At 41.8% G+C, this 22365-nt stretch overlaps 1 protein-coding gene and 1 long non-coding RNA gene across 2 annotated transcripts in view; one reads left to right on the forward strand and one right to left on the reverse strand.

Annotated features, from left to right (window-relative positions):
• The window catches only part of LOC125483993 (poly(A) polymerase gamma-like), a 9025-nt gene extending 4789 nt beyond the window's left edge, over window positions 1-4236 (reverse strand). Inside the window, exon 1 of the mRNA XM_048600983.1 lies at window positions 4060-4236. Within this exon, the coding sequence (XP_048456940.1) occupies window positions 4060-4076 (17 nt within the window). The 5' untranslated portion in view covers window positions 4077-4236. The remainder of the gene's footprint in view (window positions 1-4059) is intronic.
• A 76-nt stretch (window positions 4237-4312) lies between these two features.
• On the forward strand, window positions 4313-22232 carry LOC125484042. Its single transcript, XR_007262912.1, has 3 exons — window positions 4313-4608; window positions 16969-17016; window positions 19666-22232. It is a non-coding gene; the product is annotated as an uncharacterized LOC125484042 (long non-coding RNA).
• The last annotated feature ends 133 nt before the right edge of the window (window positions 22233-22365 follow it).

Raw genomic sequence — 22365 nt, forward strand, 5'->3', positions numbered from 1 at the left:
CGAGACAACAAGGTGCAGAGCTGGATGAACACAGCAGGCTAAACAGCATCATAGGAGCAGAAAGGCTGACGTTTGATGAAGGGTCTAGGCCCGAAACGTCAGCCTTTCTGCTCCTATGATGCTGCTTGGCCTGCCATGTTCATCCAGCTCTGCACCTTGTTGTCTCGCATTCTTCACTCTCCACTGTGTGGCTTCTGCAGTCACGTACCATTTGCATTTCATAATCTGGCAGTGCTTAATAGGCAAGCAGGATTTGCTCCTGCTACTGCCAAAACATTTTGAATTTATCTTGCTGAAGTTTTCTTCTCTCCAATTGGAATTACATCGTTTGATTAAGATCATTACAATTAACAATATGCATTGGTAAAAGATTTCTTCCAGGGACATCAAAACTTCAGTGAGAGGTTTCTCACAGTATTACATCAATATAGATTTGTTTTATGTATTTTCTGTAACACTAAATTTAGTTAATCCTCACATGCATTGTATCCTGGGTAGAATTGTGATAACAACCCACAGATCCTGGTTGCACCAGTGCCATACCATGAGGTGCAGAATACTCATTCTTCACTAATGTTCAAGGACAGTATTTCAGAATCTTCCCAACATTTTTTTTCCTCTTTGAAGTCTTCTATGTGGGAATCTCCTTCAAGTACTAAGAAAGGACCATGCTGCACAGATAGTGGCCAGGTTTTGGGGTAGCTAAATCAGTAGAAAGGCATGTTCAAGCAGAACTTCAAGCTATGCAAACAGTTATGTTGGCAGTGAAGAAAATCCCTGATGATTGAGAGAGATAGCAAGCAACAGTGCAAAGCATAGTACAACTGTTGTCTGTGTCAAGCATGTGTCTCTAACAGACATCCCTGACAAGGTTGGATCTCATGATCCAATTTAAAATCAAACGTTTGAGAAAGTGTTATTTTGAAAAAAATTCAAGAGTATGGTAGGGAGTGGGGTGGAACAAGAAACACTTAAAGGAAACTTTTCTTGCATGAAGAAGTGATTAATGCTGACTAGTCTCTGTCAGATGGAGGAAGACTGGGACAAAGAGCTTCCTGGCACTGCAGTGAGGTTGAGAAGAAAGAACAAAAAGACAAGGCGGCTACGACAGAACAGTCCATCACCCGAGCTGGAGAAATCGGTTTCATCTGTCCATTTGCCTTCCAGAACCAGTAAACCATCTCCATCTCTCATAGGTCAAATGGCTTTCCTGTCTATTTAGCTGATGCAGCAGATTTAACTGTTGCTTTTTAAACATCTACTTCATAAGCTACTCTAAAATGACTTAAGACTGAATCTCAAATCTTTCTTTTATTAAAAGAACTGTGGATCCTAGAGATCTGAAACAAAAACAGAAATTTTCCAGCATCTGTGATGAGAAAACAAAAGAGTTAACGTTTCAATTCGAATGATTCTTCATCAGAACTGACAGACTCCTCAAGAAGAGTCACCAAACTTGAAATGTTAACTCTTTCTCCTTACAGTTGCTGCCAGCAATTTCTACCTTTGCTTAAATCTTGAATTTCTTTTGGAAAGAAAATAAGTTCGGAGAAATTCAATACACAACAAATAAATTTTCTAGTGCCAGGGAGGTTATGCATTAATAATGAATTTAGCGCTCTTAAAACACAGTTATAGCTCATTCAAAAGGTGCAACTATAAGGGTTTTCATACAAGACCAGTACAAAATTGGATGCCCTCATCAGTTCAGCAATATCTAACTGAGTGAAGTCCATTCAAGCTCCAGTGTGTTCAATGAAGACGTTTAAAGTAATTGTTCTGGGTTTAACCACGCATACATGCGCCCAGATATCGCTGTCAGTTTCAGAGGAGCTCTGACAAAGAATGCTGGAAATTTTGTTACTGCTGCAAAATCCTAACCAACAGTATCAAGTCAGTGGAGAAGTGCATTTAACAGGACTGCCAAAACTCCAACGGCACAGATAGAATCAGATGCTTGAACGTTTTTACTCTGAGTCATCACTTAGTCTGAAATTCAGACTTTAAGAATTGCACCTTCAAGTTACTTATGCACATCAATTACATATCCCATAGAATCCTTACATTTGGCCCAACGGGTCCACGCTGACCTGCCGAAGAGCAACCACATAGACCCATACAATCCCCTGTAATCTTGCATTTCCCATGTCTAACCCACCTACACCCCTGGACACTATGGGCAATTTAGCATGCACATCTTTGGACTTTGGGAGGAAACCCTGCAGACACGGGAAGCATGCAAACTCCACACAGTTTCCCAAGGTTGGGATCGAACCCGGGTCCCTAGCGTTGTGAGGCAGCAGTGCTAACCACTGAGCCAATGTGCTGTCCTGTAAGTAGAACTCTTAGCAACAGTACATTCTTCCTAGAAACTGTAGACTGCAATATGACAGAAACATCTACCAAAAGCAGCATACCCACAGGAAGACTCTTTCACCCTTTTCCAGCAAGGAATGAGAATTTTTGGCTACATCTCCAATATATTCCACATTAAAAATGTTTGCAACAGCAACAAACTTCAGTAAATGTTATTGAAGCTCAAAAAACTGAAATGATAAACTGAAGTCCTATTTCCTTATGGTTTGGGAGATAAACCCAGTCAAGGTTCCACAAAGTGTGAAATCAAATTGACTGAGTCTACCAGCTGCCAACCTACGCATGTTAAAAAAAAGTGACAAATTTTAGTAATAACATCATTAGTCCCCAGCTTTCTTACAAGGTTCCACATACCTAGTATTGAGAGCATGCTTTTCAAGGCTCAGCTTTCTGGATTGGCCATATGGTTCGCAAGGAGGATTCCCGCATACCAAAAGATGACATTCTCCAGCCAGCTGAGCACAGGAACCTGCACCATTGGAAGTTCCAAACTTCGATACAAAGACATGCTGAAAATCAATCTCAGGACCTGTACACTGGCTCCCACTACATGGAAACAAACAACACCAGACAGATCCAAACGTACAAGTCTTCACCATCACCCTGCCCATTCTCCCTTTTCAAACAAAAAAAAGGTCTAATTCTTCTTTACTTCCAAGGTAAAAATGACATGTATGAATTCCTAGTACACACATATTGCAGACTTTCACAGTGTAAACTATTAAAACTAAATAACTGGATAAATTGTTACAGGTCAGGAGAATGCATTTTTACAAAATGAAATATGAAAAAATAGTCAATGCGCCAGTTCCAATGGCTTTAGATTGAGGCATTCAAAAAGTTAGATACATTATACAACTGACTTCAGACGTTTTATTTTCTGATGCGGTGTGCAAGCAATAACAGCAAACAAGAATTTCTGGGCAGGCGTATTAAATATTTCAGAAGAGCTTCAGAGTTCATCAAGAACCTTCCTCCTCTAAAATGACTGTTCACTGGGCGATAAAAGTCTGCAGTTATAAAGTTGTCACAGCAAAAAAAAAGACAAGATTGGATTTCCCACGTAAATGAAATAAGCGCGTAAGTGGCGCAATTCAAACCTATAAAAAGAGTCGCCAGCTAGATATGTTTCCTGGAAAACACGTTGTTTACAAAAAGACACACACGGTGCATATCTTAATAATTTTTGAAATGCGATCAGAAGTTAAATATGCTCATCCAAAAATAAGCGATATATTTACAGCCTACAGCATTAAAATGACATTTTTAAAGTTACATTAAAATTGGATTAAAACACTTCACAAGTTTTCTCGTGTTCGTTACGTGGTTGATCATGTTAAAAAAGTACCATAGAACAACTTAAATGGGCCGAAATACTGACAACTGGATATTACAGTCAACAGTGCCTGGTTTATCTTAGGCATATAGAAAACAAGGGTATGGGAAGAAGCTCACGCCTAATCAGCTACTCCCCATTCCCGTGAAAGGAAGAAGACGCGGATGTCCAGGATCCGTGCAGACATCACAAGGGCTTGTCATCCTCCGATCCAGGAGTCAGGCTCAGGATATGAAGAGGAGAAAATGCCGGGGCCTCCCCCCGCAAGAAGAGCTATGGCCGCATATCAACCCAAGAGCAACAGCCGGAAATCCAGTCCTACTCATACCCAGACAACCATCACTTACGCTGACATTTCTTTCATCTCCTCACGGCAAACAACTAACTCTCCGTATTTACTGGTTTAGTGTATTTTCTTTCCAGAATATATCCAGTCAGGATGAAAACTATTTTAGTAGCTACCCAGAAATCTCATAAATACCAACCCACCACCAACATGGCGGCTGAGCTGCCCCGGCATGCATCGCTCCAGCTACCGCGTCATTCCGCAACGACGCAAAAGCTCCTACGTCCCGTGTCATTCCGCACAGTGCGCATGTTCTAGACTCTAACTTCGTTCTGGGACGGAGGAACTTCGAGTAATAATAATAGGAGTTTATGGGCCTATTGAGTGTGTAAATAAGGAATTGGAGTTTATAACTTCAGCAGTGTCAAGATAAATCAACGTTCTAGACAATTGCCGTGACTCAATTGTAATACTGTCGCTTTTGAGTCAGAAAGTTATGCTTTCAAGCTCCATTCCAGAGCTGAGTTTAAAAAAAGCGTAGGCTGACAAATAGTGTTTTGTTGGGGTGTGCTGTCCTTGTTGCATAAAACTTGTCTGCCCTTGGAAACGGGTGAGTTGCCCTCTGAAATGTAATTTTTAAATATTATCTGATCATTTTACTGTTGCCGAATGGAGCAAGCGCCTTAGGCTGTTCACGCTAGGTAGGGTACCGACTACTCAGCCAGCCCCTGCTTGCAAAATTCAAAACATAATGTCTAAAGTTAAATGTTAAATTATGATTGCACAGCACTTATTTGACAATGCTTAGTGTGATAAGAACTAGAGAATGCTTGCTGACATCCCCAAAATATTCTTAACGATGCATGTGCATAACGCGCTTGTGCAGTTCCCCTGCCCAGTATTGTCCGTGACGGAGATAGTAGGAACTGCAAATGCTGGAGAATCTGAGATAACACGGTGTAGGAGCTGGATGAACACAGCAGGCCAAGCAGGAAGGCTGACGTTTCGGGCCTAGACCCTTCTTCAGAAAAAAAGTACTGTCCGTGACGTCCTTCTGTTCCATTTGCCCACATATAGAGGATTCTGCTATAACATGATAGTTGCGTTCCTGTGCGCTATCGTGTTATGGAAAACTGCGCTATAGAAATAATGGGGCCTATGGGAAAAGCGGGGTCAGCAGACCACCAAAAAAATCGTTCAAAATGACTCAAAAGCCGAACACATAAGATAGCACAGTTTGAATAAATATTTTATTCGTATTTAGTAGTAAAATAAAAGTACATTATCTTAAAAATGTCAAGATGACTTGATGGGGGAGGAGGTTTTGAGGTTGCTGTGTTGTTAATGCAAGAGTTGAGGATTGTTGTCATCACCACCTTCGAGTACAGTCGTGGTTGCAGGGTTAGGGTGGAAAATCGTTAATCCAGAAGTGGATGGCTGTTGTTCATTGACTTCTGACTGTTTCTTGAGGGTTGGCTTAACAAAGACATCCAGTTTTTGCTGCTTTGCCCTTTTGCTTCTTTCATGAAGAAGCTGTAGGGTGCCAAATAAGATCTTATTCCATGAACTACTACCCTACTGTGTTCTCCAGTGTAATTGTTGTCCTGTAAGAGCTGCAACTGCTTCTCAATTTCCTTCAGGATAGAAGACCAAACGGAAGTGGAAAGCTCTCATGATGCTGCATCCTGAACTACTACTACTACTTCATGCTGTAGAGCAGTCTTCAACATCCTCACTCTCCACTTCTTCAAATCCAACTTGCTTTGCAAGATAACACAATCTTCTTTGATCCCTGGAAGATCCTTTGATAGATCAAAGGTTTTACAATCTTGAAAAAATCTGGAAGAAACTTCTGCCAAGCTGCATGCGAGCAGTCCTTACTGACATAACCCCAGGCCTCCATGTTAATGTCCGTTGTATTCTTGATGTTAAACGCTTCTGAAATTGAAGAACACTGCCCTTATCCCCCTCAGTGGCTGCAACCAGCCTGTTAAATGTGCGCCTTAAAAGCTGCTATTGCACCCTGGTCCATGGGTTGAAAAAGAGAAGTTGTGTCTGGAGGTAGAAATAGCACTTTGATGTTTTCAGGAAGCTCACCAATGGTGGGAGGATGGCTTGGCACATTATCCAGGATGTGGAGAATTTTGAAATCCGAATTTTCTTTTCCTGCAATACTTTCTTAAAAACATCTTCCAAAACATCATCAATAAGGTCAGAAAAGAATTGCCCCGTCATCCAACTACTTCTGCTTGACCTAAAGTAGATGCCTAGAGTAGACTTAAGGTAACCTTTCAAGGCTCATGGGTTGGCAGAGTGGTACACCACCACAGGCTTCAGCTTTAAATCTCCACTGGCATTGGCATCCAGCAGCACAGTCATATGATCCTTTGCCACCCTAAAGCCTGGAGCGTGTGCTTCATTCATAGAAATGTAGGTTCTTGATGGCATTCGCTTTCAGAATAAACCTGTCTGATCCAAATTGAAAATTTGATCTAAGTTTTAGTCACCTTCGTCAATTAAATTTTTTAACTTTGGGAGGAATTGCCATCACATGCTGCTTGTCTGCACTGGCAGCTTCACCACATAATTTTACGTTATGAAAAGCATAGTGGTTCTCAAAACCAGCTACTACTAGCACTAAAGGCAAGCACACCTGCAGGATTTTCAGCTTTTGCAATTAGGTCTTCATAAATTGAAAAGGCTTTCCGTTATATGGTGAAAAGGGTGGTCCCAGATCGCTTTTTCGTTTGATCTTCCATCCACACACTTCAAAGCTGCTCCATCTCCTCAAGTTCCTTTGTCCATGACCTCTCAGATTTGCTAGCACTCCGACTTGTTCTAGCAATCCAGTTTGCTTTAATCTTTTCTGCGTTGTCTCTAATGGTCCATAAGGTAGACTCCTTTATTCCAGTTAGGTGAACTATATCACGTTCTCTTGTTACGCTCTAAATGTTTTATAACATCTAGCTTCTCTTCCAGTGTTTATAGCCTTTCTTTAACGTTCATGCTTGCAATTTTACCACCAGGATGCTTCTTGCTAACATTCTGTCACTTTGTCCTTGCATTTTCTGGGTAATACAGCAGAATTTGCAAAAAAAACAACAGAGTACTGTACACTCACAGAAAGCATGATCGCGTGATGCCAGTGCAGAAACTCTTTCAGTGCTAACTCATTGCGTATGCTCAGGATGAAGCCCACGAAACGCTCATGTGATGTTGATGCACACCGATGGAATCGTGTTATAGCCAACAGAAGTTCGTATTTTAGAAATAGTGTTTCCCTATTCATCAGTTGTTTTATAATAAATTCGCATTGCCATAACACGTGTTATAGCAGAACTCCCTGTGTATAGTAGTTATTTGGGTGTCGACACTTTTTTTAATTGAAGGGTTTCACAAAATGAGCATGCTGAGAATTCTCTGCGTACAGTATGAATTTTGGTGTTGGCAGGAGACACAGCCAAAAAATTTCACAATAATTACAAATCAGTAGGGCTTGCAACATAGCTCACAGACACATCGAGTCATAGAATTTTTACAGCGCGAGAGAAGACTCTTCAGCCTGTAATGTCTGATCTGGTCATCAAGCATTTATCTATTCTAATCCAGCACTTGGCCTGTAACCTTGTATGCTAACCTGTTTCAAGTGCTCATCCCAAAGCTTCTGAAATGTCTTTATTGATTCCTGCCTGACCCACCCTTTTAGGCAATGAGTTCCAGATCCCCACCACCCTGTGGGTGAAAATAATTTTCCTCAAATGCCTTTTAAATCTCCTGCTCCTTACATTAAAACTGTGCTGTCTTTATTGACCTTTCTACTATGGGGTAAAGATTTCTCCTTCTCTACCTTATCCATGCTGATTACTTTGAAAACCTAAATCAGCTTCCCCTTAAGCCTTCTCTGCTCTAAGGAAAATTACCTCAGCCAATCTAGTCTCTCTTCATAGCTGAATTGCTTCAGCCCAGGCAACATCCTGGTGAATTTCCTTTGCACCACTTCCAGTGCCATTACATTTTTCCTAAAATGTGGTGATCAGACTGCACACAGTACTTTCAAGTATAGCCTAATGAAAGTTGTTTATGGCTCTATCATGACTTCCTTGCTCTGGTATTCAGTACCTTGGCTAATAAAGGTAAATATTGCAAACACCTTTTAACTATCATATCTCTTGCCCTGCCGCCTTCACTATCTATGGACACACACACTGAGGTCCCTCTGATCTTCTGTACTTCCTAGGATCCTACATTCAATGTGTATTCCCTTGCCTTGTTATTACTCCCGAAAGGCATCACTTCTCACTTTTTAGGATCAAATTCCTTTTGCGACTGTTTAGCCCACGTGACTAGCCTGTCTGTATTGTTCTGTAGTTGAAGACTTTCCTTGTCACTATTTACTACACCACCAATTTTCATGTCATTTGTGAACTTATTGATCATACCTCTTACATTCATGTCTAGATCATTAATGTACACTGCAAACAGCAGGGAGCCCTGCACCAAATCCTGCGTTATGCCACTGAATGCAGGTTTCCAGTCACAAAAATGCCTGGGCATTAATCTACTTTCAGGCTGGCTAAAACTGCTAATACCTACTTCTCACGAATGCTAATTTGTTCAAGAATATTGTATCCCCTCGCCCTGATTTCCAAACTGACATTATCCTTCTTTACAGAGAATACGGATGCAAAATGTTCACTTAAAACCTCATCAATGGCCTCTGTCACTACATACAGATTGCCACCTAGGTCTCTAATAGCCCCTACTCTTTCCCTGGTTATTCCACTTGTCCTTAATATGCATATAAAACTCCTTTGGATTCCTCTTAATAATACCTGTCAGTGTTTTTGATGTCTGCTCTTTGCTTTCAATTTTTTAAGTAACCCAGCCCCCACCGCACTTTTTATACACCTCTTCAACATCTGTTTTGATACCGTGGTATTTGCCATTAGCTTCCTTTTTTTCTCTCATCCAATCTTGCATGTCGCTTGACATCCAGGCTTCTCTGGCCTTGTTTATTCCACCTTTTGCCATTATAGGAACAAGTAGACTGTGTGTTCTTAATTTTGAATGACTCCACTGCTCTGATTGGGATTTTCCTTCAAGTAGCTGCTCCCAGTCCACTTTAGTCTGTATTATCATTTATTAAAATCAATGTTCCCCTAATTCAAAACATTTATTTCTAGACTATCTTTATCCTTAAGTACCTTAAAACTTACCGAATTATGGTCACTTTTACCGAAATGCTCCCCAACTGACACATTTAGAACTCACTCAGTTTTGTTCCTTAAAATTAGGTCCAGCACCACCCCCTTTGTTGTAGGCCTTTCTATGTGCTAACTTAAAATGCTGTCCTAGAAACATTTCAAGAATTCTGCTATCTCTAAGCCTTTCACACTTTATTCCAGTTAACGTTGGTAGGTTGAATCACCTACTATTATTAGCCTGTTATTTTTACACATCTGAGATTCGCCTACATATTTTTCTATCTTTTCCTGACTGTTTGGGAGGCTATCATACAAAAGTGAGTGCCTTTTTTTTAATTGCCACCATATGACCTCATTTGAGGAACCTTTTAAGTTGTCATTCCTCAATGCAATATTGTGACCCCATCTGGACTGAAGGTTCTATATTGCAGAATATTGACCCTTCCCCAACCATGATAGCAATTACTTCATGTCTCCATGTGTTAATCAGCATTCTCAACTCATCTGCCATTGTTGCAAGACGCCTTACATCAAAATAAATGCTCTCTAGCCTTGCCATGCTCCCTTGTGTCTTTTGCTTTTATTCATTGATGAAATGTGACTGTCGCTGGCTGGACCAGCATTTATTGCCCATTCCTAGTTGCCCTTGAGAAGGTGGTGGTAAGCTGCTGCCTGGAAGTGCTGCAGTCGATTTGTTGCAGGTAGATGCACAATGCCATTAGAAAACGAATTCCAGGATTTTGACCCAATAACACTGAGGGACCAGCGATATATTTCCGAGTTAGGTAATGCTGAATGGCTTGAAGGAGAATTTGTAGATATTGGTGTTTCCATGTATCTGCTGCCGTTGCCCCTTTAGTTGGAAGTGTTTGAGAGTTTGGAAGGTGCTGCTTAAGTAGCCTTGTGAATTTTTTCAGCGCATCTTGAAGATGGTGTATGCTTCTGCTACTGAATATTGATGGTGGAAAGAGTGGATGAGGTATCAATCGAGCAGGCTGCTTTATCCAGGATGGTGTCAAGTCTCTTTAATGTTGTTGGGGCTGCACTCATCCAGACAAGTGGGGATTATTCCAACACACTCCTGAGCTTTGCCTTCTTGATTGTAAACAGAAGGTGACTTTGTAGCCTTCAAAATCGACTTGGATCTTCTATTATACTTGTCTGTGCCTCACTCTCTACTTCTATTCCCAGCATCCTGTCAAATTAGTTTAAATCCTCATCAAATGCACAAGCAAACTACATTATGTTTGTATGCAGGGACCTGTATTTCAAATTAACAAAAACCTGGGGGACAATACTTCTCTAATGTATTACACATGGCAACATCTCAGGCCTGACTTGCCAATCAATCAGCATAATATTCGCATGCAGTGTAAATTGTTGTTCCTTTTGAATTTTGGCATTCTGTGTCTGTTCTGATGATTGCAAGAAAAAACAGCTTTAATGGCATGTTTCCTTTTCCCAGCAACATTGTTTATTGTAATTTCAAGACTTCAGATTTAATAAGACTGCCTGATATATGTAGTGAGCTAAATTGTTGTATGGGATGGCAGATAATACCAATAAAGTCAATGCTGGAAGTCCATATTGAAAATTTGTTTGCTGGCAGAATTAGGTTGGAGATGATGGAAGCGGTGAGGTGGAAAGTGAGGACAAGGAACTGTGTGTGGTTCTGGGAGGGAGCGGAAGAGTTAAGGGCTGAAGTGCAGAAAATGGGTTGGGCACAGTTCAGCACTCTACTCACTACAAAGTGAGGGAATCCTTGGTTGAGGAAAAAGGAAGACATTTTGAAAGCACTGTAGCAGCCCCCGGCTGCTAAAATACAGATAGATTACCAACTTGCTGAACAGCAAGGGATGTGGGGTACATTGGCCAAATGAAAGTCTGTAGGTGTGAGGCTGGAAAAGCACAGCAGGTCAAATAGCATCTGGGGAGCAGGAATGTCAATGTTTTGGTCCGAAACCTTTTGCCAAGACTGAGGAGTGGGGAGGGGAGATCGTAAGAACTGCCGATGCTGGGGTCAGAGATAACAGTGTGGAGCTGGAGGAACACAGCAGGCCAGGCAGCATGAGAGGAGCAGGAAAACTGACGTTTTGGGTTGGGACCCTTCTTCAGAGGGGGAGGGGAGCCCAAAATAAATGTAGGGGTGGGGTTGGGGCAAAAGTAGGCGAGGTGATGATAGGTGGGTGTAGGTAGGGGATATTGTGATTGGTCCATGCGAAGGGTGGAGTGGATAGGTGAGTAGGAAGATAGACAGGTTAGGTCAGGTCAGGGAAATGAGGGGGAGGAGGGCGGCTGAACATGGGATAAGGCTGGGGGTGGAGGGATTTTGAAGCTGGTGAAGTCACTGTTGAGGCCTTTGGGCTGTAATGAAATTACAAAACTCACACACCAGACACAGTGCAAACACAGCAGCCAGGTGCTAATGACATTGGCATAATTTAAAAGGCAACAGTTATCTCTGCACAGACACCCCCAACAACTTATCCATTAAACAAAGGACAGCCCAGACAGAAAGGTCTGCTACATAAAGAAACTGACAGTCGCATGCCATCTAAATGATTAACTCGCGTTTGAAATTATTAAGTGGATCTTCCTGATCGGCCAGAAGTGTAGAAAGTTCAGGAAACCATTTAAAAGGTATAAAAACAGAGTTCACCTGCAGACACCTCACTTGGTACTGCTCTTGGAATTGTCTGAGGGCTTTTGAGGAGACCAGAATGGCACGAGGCAGAGACCAGCTGACTCCTGAAGAAGGGTAATACCCGAAACGTTGACTTCTCCTTTCCTCCAGATACTGCCTGGCTTGCTGTGTTCTTCCAGAATTCTGTAACCGCCTGGCCTGGCCCTGGACCATGGGTTCCACAGCCCAAGACATATGGCAAGAAACACATATCAACTTAGGAAAGAAGGCCACTAAGATAACCATAGCTGGAGGAACACAGCAGGCCAGGCAGCATCAGAGGAGTGGGAAAGTTGGTGTTTCAGGTCGGGACCCTTCTTGGGATTTCTGAAGAAAGTGTTCATCCAGCTCCACACAGTGTTATCTCTGACTCCAGCAGCAGCAGTTCTTACTATCTCTAAGATAACCACAGCAATAGCAACAGCAGTTCCTAGAGAAACAGGTCTCCACCCAGATTGGGATGTGTGCCTTGGGGCTCTACCTCCCCATGGAGATAGCAAGAGACTCTGCACTGTCCCACCCACACCCAATCCACCTCTGCCCCACAGATGGGGACCTCTGCCACCCTACTCCCAGGTGGCTGCGCCTCTATCACCCATGCCCAACCCGTACCGTGACCTCTACCCTTAACCATAGCTGGCATCACAGCCCATGAATCCTGTGGTCATCCAGTGTCACACAGCTGATGGTGGCACTACACATACCAGCTGGTGGACATTACCAAAAAAGTGACACTCTTCGATTTCACATCAGATCCATATACATTTTTGATTAAATTTATCAGCCATCCATCATATGTTGACTGGACGCTGAGGAGGAAACCGAATTAATCACCATGTGCCTCAGTCCAGCTATCCATTCAGCCCTCCCCGAGGACCAATACTCGGGAGAGGAACCCTTTGTGAAATGAAGGCAGCGGTCCTCACTGCTATAGGGCAGGCTAATGCAGACCCCATAGAGGATCTGCCCAAGTGCCAACAACATCAAGGGGAACACCCCACAAGCTTTGCCCGGAGACGCTGGGTCCAATTTGTCTGTGTTTTCAGGGACATGACCGCACCTTTCTTACTGATACACAAGGGGAGAACTGGGTCTGCACCCTTGCCTCAGAAAGGAGGAGGGATGGATGTCTGCGATTTGACCATCTGAAGCCTCCTGTAATGACGTTTGGGTCCTCTGCAAATTAATTGCTGTATGGGAGAGGGACTTGCGGACACAACAGCCATCCGGAAAGTCCGTCCGCATAAGCACGGGCCGGATTTCTTATAGCGTCCAACTTGGAGGAATGAAAGAAGGGACAGGAATACGCTAAGGAGTCCCAGACTGACTCCCCCCTCCATACACATCCCCTGCCCCCAGAAGAGGGGAACTCCCACAAATGAACACCAAACCTGATCTGTGCTATAACCGTGGCCAAACCAGCCAGTTCATTCGGGACCAATGGGCACCTAAAATTCCAATCTGGCACTGGGACATTGGAAAAAGGGGCCAACGTCCAGGGTACCATCCTGGTAGCAACGGCTCGAATGAAAACAGGCTGTGGCTTATCCGTTGAAGATGACAGGGGCAACCCTGTAATGGCAGTAGCAGTAAATGTCTCCATCCACGAGTGCACTAGCTGCCACACGCATACAGGGCATATTCTATTCTATTGCCCTTCTTGGGTTCTTAAAAAAAAAGAGGAGGCAGGAATGGATGACAACTGGACAATTTGACAATTTTAAATACGTTACATCGACATGGTGTCAGATATTGGACAAAGATATTTACAGAAATTACTTTTTGTTTAGGAGGTGCACTGGAGCGCCAAGACGCTGATGCAACCCTTACAGAGTGTTTATTGTATATGATGTATTATTATAATGACTGTATCCAAAAATGTAGTGCAGGCACAAGGGAAAACAACGTACCCAGGATTTCTTTGGTACGACCCACCAGACGTTGGGGTATGTGTAGATAGGACTCCCCTAGCAGTGAATAGATGAAAGAAAAGAGCACTCTTTAATGATGTAGCCACAGCGTATGGGGCAGGGGTGACAATGCTCAATACCCTTGATTTGGCTAATTTGGAAAATAAACTCAGGATCTTGACCCAACAAGTCAAACAAGCTCTAGAAGGACTGAATGCAGACAATCAACAAGAGACCATGGGATAACTACGGAGAATCAGGCTAGCCACCACTTAGTGACCGTACTAGAGGGTCACACCAAGATGTCAATCTAGATCATCCAGGGCAAAATCAGGGATGACAGTAAGCAGCAAAACCACACTCTGTGCAGCATCTACAGAAACTGGTCAGGAGAGAACGCACACCAACATCTCTGGCTGGCAGTTGAGGCAGCTCATCAGGGTGTGGCATAATGACAACTGCAAGGACAGTTGGTGAGGAACTGGGCTTGAGGACCCTTGAAGTCAAAAATATTGGAATTATGAGAAAAAAGGTATTTGGATGGGTTACCATGGCACCCTCCCATAAGTTGTGCAGAGACAGGTGACAATAGGGATGACTCAAACAAACAGACCTTGACATCATGCCTAAACACTGTCAACCTTGAATTTGACTCCTTTCTTATCTAGCTGCGGACCTAAATTGCTATCACCTTCATATACCTCAAGATACTGGCAGTTAACATTGCATGCTGGGAAAGACAGATATCCCAAGAGCTTGGCATGCTCACTCTGAATAATACTGCACACGCACACACTTTAAGATGGATGGAAATCCCTGGGTTAGCATTATTGTCACTTCTATTTGTTATGATTACCGAACGTCGTCTATGCACTACAGTCCGAGATGGATTGTAACGACAGTTTTTTTTGTACAAATAATAATATGATAAACTTGACCAATGTTCAAAGAGGGAGAATGTAGCAGCCTTCTGGCTGCTAAAACACAAATAACCAACTTGACTGAATAGCAATGGATGCTGGGTACATTAGCCAAGTGAAACTATAAAATCACAAAACCCACACATCAGACACAGTGCAAACACAGCAGCAAGGTGCCAACGATATTAACATAATGTAAAAGGCAACAGTTATTTCTGCACAGACACCATCTATCCGTTAAACAAAGGATAGCCCAGACAGATAGGCACCGGGTCCTGCTACACAAAGAAACTGACAGTAACAAGACAGTAACAAATGATTGACTCGTGTTTCAAGCTATTGAGTATATCTCCCTGATTGGCCAGAAGTATAGAAAGTTCCAGAAGACCACCTAAAAGCTATAAAAACAGAGTTCACCTGCAGACAGTTCAGTTGGAGCCGCTATTGGAATCGTCTGAAGCCTTCTGAGGAGACCAGCATGGCAAGAGGCAGAGGCCAGCTGATCATCCAGAGAGAGAGAGGAAGAAGAGATAGTAGGAACTGCAGGTGCTGGAGAATCTGAGATAACAAGTGTAGAGCTGGATGAACACAGCAGGCCAAGCAGCGTCAGAGGAGCAGGAAGGCTGACGTTTCGGGCCTAGACCCTTCGGGTTAGGGTTAGGTTTCAAAGGGGGGGAATGCAGCAGCCTCCTGGCTGCTAAAACACAGATAACCAACTTGGCTGAACAGCAAGGGATGCTGGGTACATTAGCCAGGTGAAACTATAAAATCACAAAACCCACACCTAGACCCTTCGGTCAGCCTTCCTGCTCCTCTGATGCTGCTTGGCCTGCTGTGTTCATCCAGCTCTACACCTTGTTATATCAGAGAGAGGAAGAAAGCAGCTTCACAGACTCAGTGACAGCCGCAGAGGGTGCAACTGCGTAAGTTTACTTAGGAAGTACTGTATCCTTAAGGGGCCAAATAAGATTAGAGATAATATGTTTAGTATCAAAAATGATTGTAATTTTGTTCCTAATAAAGTGGGACTGTTTTGTATCGGTACCAGCTTGTGTTCATATTGATTTGACTGCTTTGGTATTGTGAGACACCTGGGCAAATTCATTCGTAATATTCTGGTAGGAGTTGTCTGCAACTTGATTAAACTGTACCAGGCAGCAGCACTATTGTGGAACTTAACTTAATAGATGCAATGGAGCAAGAGATAGTGGAAGAATTGAACAGAATCCTCATAGGAAGCAGGGAGTTAGGAAGTGTATTCAAGGTAATTTTAGGAATTGATGGGTTTGTAATAAGAATTAGAATTTCATAGAACCCATCCACTGTGGAAGCAGGGTATTTGACCCATCGACTCCACACTGACCCTCTGAAGACCATCCCACCCCCCACCCTAGCTCTTAACGCTGTATTCCCCATGTCTAATCCACCTAGCCTGCACATCCCTGGACACTATGGGCAATTCTAACTTGCATATCTTTGGCCTGTGGGAGGAAACCGGAGCACCGGGAGGAAACCCACGCAGACATAAGTACATTGTGCAAAATCCATACAGACAGTTATCCAAAGGTGGAATTAAACCCAGGTCACTGGCACTGTGAGGCAGCAGTGCGAACCACTGAGCCACCATGCCACCCTAGCTTATGAGCCAGCTATCTGGAGAAAAGAAGTCAAGGAAAGGAAGGGAAAAATCAGATGGACTAGGTGAAGTTGAGAAAAGGGTTAAAGTTCAAAGGAAATTGACTAATTTTTCCAGTTCAGGACGTGAGCAGGAAACAGCTTTGATTATAACTGGGAAAAGTTGTGGGATCAATCCTAAGTAGGACTAGAACAAGGCATGATCCACCTACCACAGGATCTAAGGTCAGGGACAGGCTTAGAAGCAATGACTTGATGTTCATTGGTGGGATCATTGTCCAGGAAGAGAAAGGAAGAAAAATACCCAAGAGCTGCTGCTCAACTTGAACAGGGTATGGTTTTTCTGGACAAAAACGCTGAAAGAACTGCAGATGCTGGAAATCTGATACAAAAACAGAAATTGCTGGGAAATCTCAGCAGGTCTGGCAACATCTGTGGAGAGAATTCACAGTTAACATTTCAGGTCCAGTGACCCATCTTCAGAACTAGAAGTGTCACTGGACATGAAATGTTACCTCTGATTTCTGTCTACAGATGCTGCCAGACCTGCTGAGATTTTCCAGCAATTTCTGTTTTTGTCTCATGGTTTTTACTGGATGTTTTTTTGGCCTTTTCAAGGAGTCTATGGGAGTAGCTACACCACATGTACTGCAGAGGTCCAAGAAGGTAGGTCACAGTCTCTCATGGCAATAAACATTGGTCTTGTAAGTAATACTGACCTCCCAAAAAGCAATATTAAAAATAATCTGTGCTCTTCATGGATTGGAATAATTCAGGTTTTATTAATCATCAAGATCCCCTCCAAGCATGGGAGCTCTAAGAAGTACCAACTCCAGATTGATCAGATAAGAAATCACTTCATGGTAAAGTTACTGTTGTGATGATTAGTCAAATTAGTCATACCCAAGTAGGCCTGTTTGTATTCTAGTGGCTGACTATTAAACAATATTGATTAAAGCCTTTGAACAAAAATTATGTTATCTCGGATAAGGAATGATGTAATATACATATTGAAACGTTTAAATTTTGGATTAAATATAAAAATGAAAAATGTGGAATACGTATCCTGTAATATGTGGGTAGTCATGGACGTCATCAGTGACCTAGATGACCGTCTTTGCAGGAAGTGATGCCAGCTAGAGAAATGTGAACTCTGGGTTTCGGCTGAGAATGTTCAGAGAGGTGATTGCACCACAGCTTAAGAACACGACCCAGAAAGGGAGTGGGCGACGGCCACATGGACCAGGAATTCCCTGAGGTCCCATTTGCTGATTGGTTCTCTATTAGTTCCTTGGAGGGATGCAGTTACAGCAAAGTTCATGGCAGCTCAAGCCCAAGACCTTGCAGGGAGAGTTGCTAGTGCTATTGGGGAGGATTTAACTAGATTGGCAGGAGGATTGGACACTGAGGACAGATTCAGATAGGACAAATTCAGAGCAGGAAACTGGAGATAGAGAACTAGCAAGTGACTGAAACAATAAGCTAAGATTAAAAATTGTAAAGCACAGGAATTTGGCAGTATTAAAAGATATATATATAAATCTGCTGATCTGAGGACACAGACACGCGGCAGCATGATATTGCTATAATGATGGAAATGGCAGCTTAACACCCTGGATATGAATTTTCAAGCAGGATAGAGAGGGAGGATCATATAAAGTGGGAATATAGTATTATTGGTTAATGAGTCAATTACAGCAATAAGGAGAGCTGATGTACTAAATTATAATCAAAGTAGGCCAAATGGGTTGAGCTCAGAAATAAAAAAAAAGGACAGCCTCTCTGCTAAGCATGCACTATGGACCCCAAAATAGTGGGACAGAGATGGAAGAGCAAATATGTAAAAAAAGATTTGAGTGTAAAAGCAAGTGTAATAACAGTTCAACTCCCCTAATACCAACAGAGATAGAACGATTATGAAAGTCACAGAATGAACACAATTCTTGAACTACTTTCAAGGTAACTTATTTAGCTAGTATGTAACAGGCCCAATGAAAGGACATGCAGTTCTAGATTTCGTCTAGGAAGTGAAGCTGGGCAAGTGGATGAAGTAGCAGTGGGTGAGATGGTGACCGAAATGCAGTTAAGTTTGTATCATTATGGAAAAGGACAAAGATAGAACAGGTGCAAGAGTTCGAAAGTGGGGGAAGACAAATTTTACAAAACTGGGAAATGATCTGGCAAAATGGACTGGTTACAGCTATTTGAAGGAAAATAAGTGATAAATCAGTGGAAGGCATTCAAAAGCAAGATCCAATGGGCACTGTTTATACATGTTAAACATGTAACATGTTGTACGCTTATTTAAAGGCCCCAGTTATTTAGAAACAAGAAAGTAAGAAAGCAGAAAAAGAAAGCTTACGACAGTCACAAAAAAAATTACTATGGAAATCATAGAGAAGTATAGAAAGAGCAACAGTGAAGTAATAAAGGAAATTAGGAAAGCAAAGAGAGAATATGAAAAAATATTGTCTGGTAAAATCAAGGAAAACTACATTAAGAATAAGCAGATAACCAAGGTAAGGTCTACCAGAAATGTACAAGGTAACATATATATGATGCAGAAGATGTCAGCAAAGTTCTTAACGAGTACTTTGTCTCTGTCTTCACAAGGGAGAGGGATGATGTAAACACCGTAGTTAAGGAGGAGGAGTGTGAAATATTAGATATGATAAACACAAAGTGAGAGAAAGTATTAGAGGAACTGACATCCTTCGAGGTGAATGAATCACCAGGGCCAGATGGAGTGTATTCTAGACTGTTAAAGGAAGCCACAGTGGAAGTTAAAGATGGTCTGAATATCATTTCCAATTCCCATTAGATAGAATCAAAATACAAGAAGATTGGAGGTCTGTAAACACATACCGCTGTTTAAAAAGGATGCAAGGGAAAGGCCAAATAAGCATGGCATTCAGTTTGATTTTGATGGTGGGAAAGTAATTAAAATCAGTTCTGAGAGACGGGATAAACTCACAGCATGGATTATTAGGGATAGTCAGTGTTTCTTGGGAAAGATCATGTCTTACTAACCTAATTGAATTTTCTGAGGAAATACATGAAGGAGCGATTTGATTAATGCAGTGGATGTTATCTACATTGATTTTAATAAGGTATTTGACTAGGTCCTACAAGACAGACTAGTCCAAAAAGTAAGAATCCATGGGATAAATGGGTACGTGAATTGAAAATTTGCTCAGAGGCAGAAAATACAGGGAAGAGTCAGTGGATGTTTCTACAACAGGAAAGCAGTTTCCAGAGCTGTTCTGAAGAAGAGTTATTCAACTCATATTGTTAACTTTGTTTTTCTTTCAACAGATACTGCCAACCTGCAGAATTGTTCCAGTTTCTTCATAGAATTCCTACAGTGTGGAAACAAGTCCACCAAGTCCACACAGGCCCACAGAGCATCCCACCCAGACCCATCCCCCGAGAACCCGCCTGATCTACACATCCCTGAATACTATGGGCAATTTAGCATGGCCAATCCACCTAACCTGCACATCTTTGGACTGTGGGAGGAAACCCACATAGACACGGGGAGAATGTGCAAACTCCACACAGACAGTTGCCTAAGGGTGGAATCGAACCCGGGTCCCTGGCGCAGTGCAGCAGTAGTGCTAACCACTGAGCCACTGTGCTGTGTTCAAACAGTCAGAAATGCTGTCACCGTGATAAATTAGCAGAGGAGAACTTCTATTCTCTGACCGGGAATCAAACCCGGGCTACAGCGGTGAACATGCCGAATCCTAACCACTATACCACCTTCTTTAGTTATTCCACTGATTTTCCATATGGCTGAGTGTTGCAACCCTTGCTATTTGTTGGATATATTAGTGATTTGTACTTAAATGTGGGAAGCATGATTGGAAAATTTACAGATGACTCAAAAATTGGGTGTATAGTTGATACTGAAGAGGATAGTTGTCAACTCCAGTTTGGTTGAATGGATGAAAACGTGACAGATGGAGTGAAATTTGGAGAATGTGAGGTGATGTACTTGGGGAACGCAAACAAAGCCATGAATACATAATAAATTGGACGATATTGAAAGAGGTAGGAAGTGAGACCTTGGAGTACATGTCATTGAAGGTCATTGAAGGTGGCAGGACAGGTAGATAAGGTGGGCAAAGGAGCATAAAGGATGCTTTCCTTTATTGGACAAAGTACAGAATACAAAAACAGGATGAAATGCTGGAACTATACAAGACACTGGTTAGACCACGGCTAGAATTCTGTGTACAGTTCTGCGCTGTATTAGAGGAAGGGCATAATGGTTGGAGGGCTGATTTCTGATGCAGAGTGACGTCAATTCCTGTACTGGTTGAGGTTACCACGAAAGTCCTGCCTTCTCAACCTTGCCCTTCATCTGAGATGTGGTGATCCTCAAGTTAAACTCACCACAGTCTTATGGTCGTCTGTCGACCTTACCTTTAATTGCTCTGGACATAGTAAAGGAGATTTACGAGAGTGATGTCAGGGTTCAAAAGTTGCAGCTATGAGGAAAGATTGGAATGTATAGATTGGATTTTCTAGGAACAGGGGAGGTTGAGAGGTGATGTAGTTTAGGTGTACAAAATTGTGAGGCGCCTAGTTAGAGGAAACAGGAGAGAGCTGTTTCACCTAGTGGAGAGGTCATTTACAAGGGGCACAGATTTAAAATGATCAAAGGATTAGGAAGGTCATGAAGAAAAACCTGAACACCCAGTGTTCAGAATTTGCTGCCCAGTTTGGTGATTGAATTAGAAATCTTCAACTTGTTTAAAAGGTTCTGCACCTGAAGTGCTGTAATCTTTAAGGCCATGGACCAAGTGCTGAAGGCTGAGATTAGAACGGCCAGCCCATTCTTTTCCTGATTGCTGGTGCAAACACGATAACTTGAATTACCTCTTTCTTTGTTACAATTTTTGTCTGGATCAGTTAGCAGAAAGGTATTTCCAGAAAGCTGAAGAGAAAATTTGCTATGTTTTAATTAACTTGATGAATTCTTGCCATGTTAAATGCCATACATGAAAAGAGACAATGAAATTAATTGAACACTTAACTTTAAATGTGCACCATACATAATGTGTGATTGTGTGAAACTCTGTTCCTGGAATGCAGCTACTTAGACTGCATATTATAAATCGAGTTTTAACATATACCATCAATCCCACAACCTGTTACCTTTCCTGCAAAACTGTAAAGTGTTATAAAGTTTAATTCTGATTACGTGTATAAGTATATGAATTTGTTAAAACATTATTGGGACAAAGATAACAGTTGTACTTGCACATGACTGCAAATATTGTCAGTCTTCACAGACTGAATTAAGTAACTGCAGTATTATTTTCAAATGTGCTTTTTGCTAATTACTAATGTGGAAATAGTAAAGCTGTACAGTGCATCATTTTAGATTATCAATTTGATATCTAAAGAACTAGCAACCTTCCTACCAATTCTATTGGTGGAATTGCTATTATGCAAATAATATACAGATGGAACAATAAATTCATAAATTCGTAAAGCCGATATCTGTCAACAGCATAAGTAATGATAATCATTTTGGGCATTATCTTTGTGACAATGTTTGGCAAGCCTATTTTAAATCTAGAAATAACTAATATTATCATATTATGAAATCTTTCCCTTTACAATCTGACAAGGGCATTAGCCCACTAATTTTAAATAGGCTAATGTTGCCAATAAATTAGTAAAGAATGAAATTTGATTCAAGCTTGTTAAGAGCTTGTACAGTAGAGTTGTTCAACTCAATTTCCAGGCTTTAGTTTATAGATAGAAATGAGCCAGAAGAGGAAGGATAATGGTGCCTTGCAAAAGTGATGCAATAATATGTTTCAATGCAATTTATTGTATGTTTGCAAATAAATTAGAAATTTTCTCAAGTAATTCTTCATGGTAATAATATTTGTTTAATCCAAATGTTGTGATATTACACTGAGTGATTTATTTTAATTTGAATGCAGGATACTAGTATTATATACAATTGTAGGGCATTGTTGTATTCCACAGTTCCCC

The sequence above is a fragment of the Rhincodon typus genome, chromosome 9 (assembly GCF_021869965.1).
Source record: "Rhincodon typus isolate 14 chromosome 9, sRhiTyp1.1, whole genome shotgun sequence".
In the NCBI taxonomy this organism is placed as follows: Eukaryota; Metazoa; Chordata; class Chondrichthyes; order Orectolobiformes; family Rhincodontidae; genus Rhincodon; species Rhincodon typus.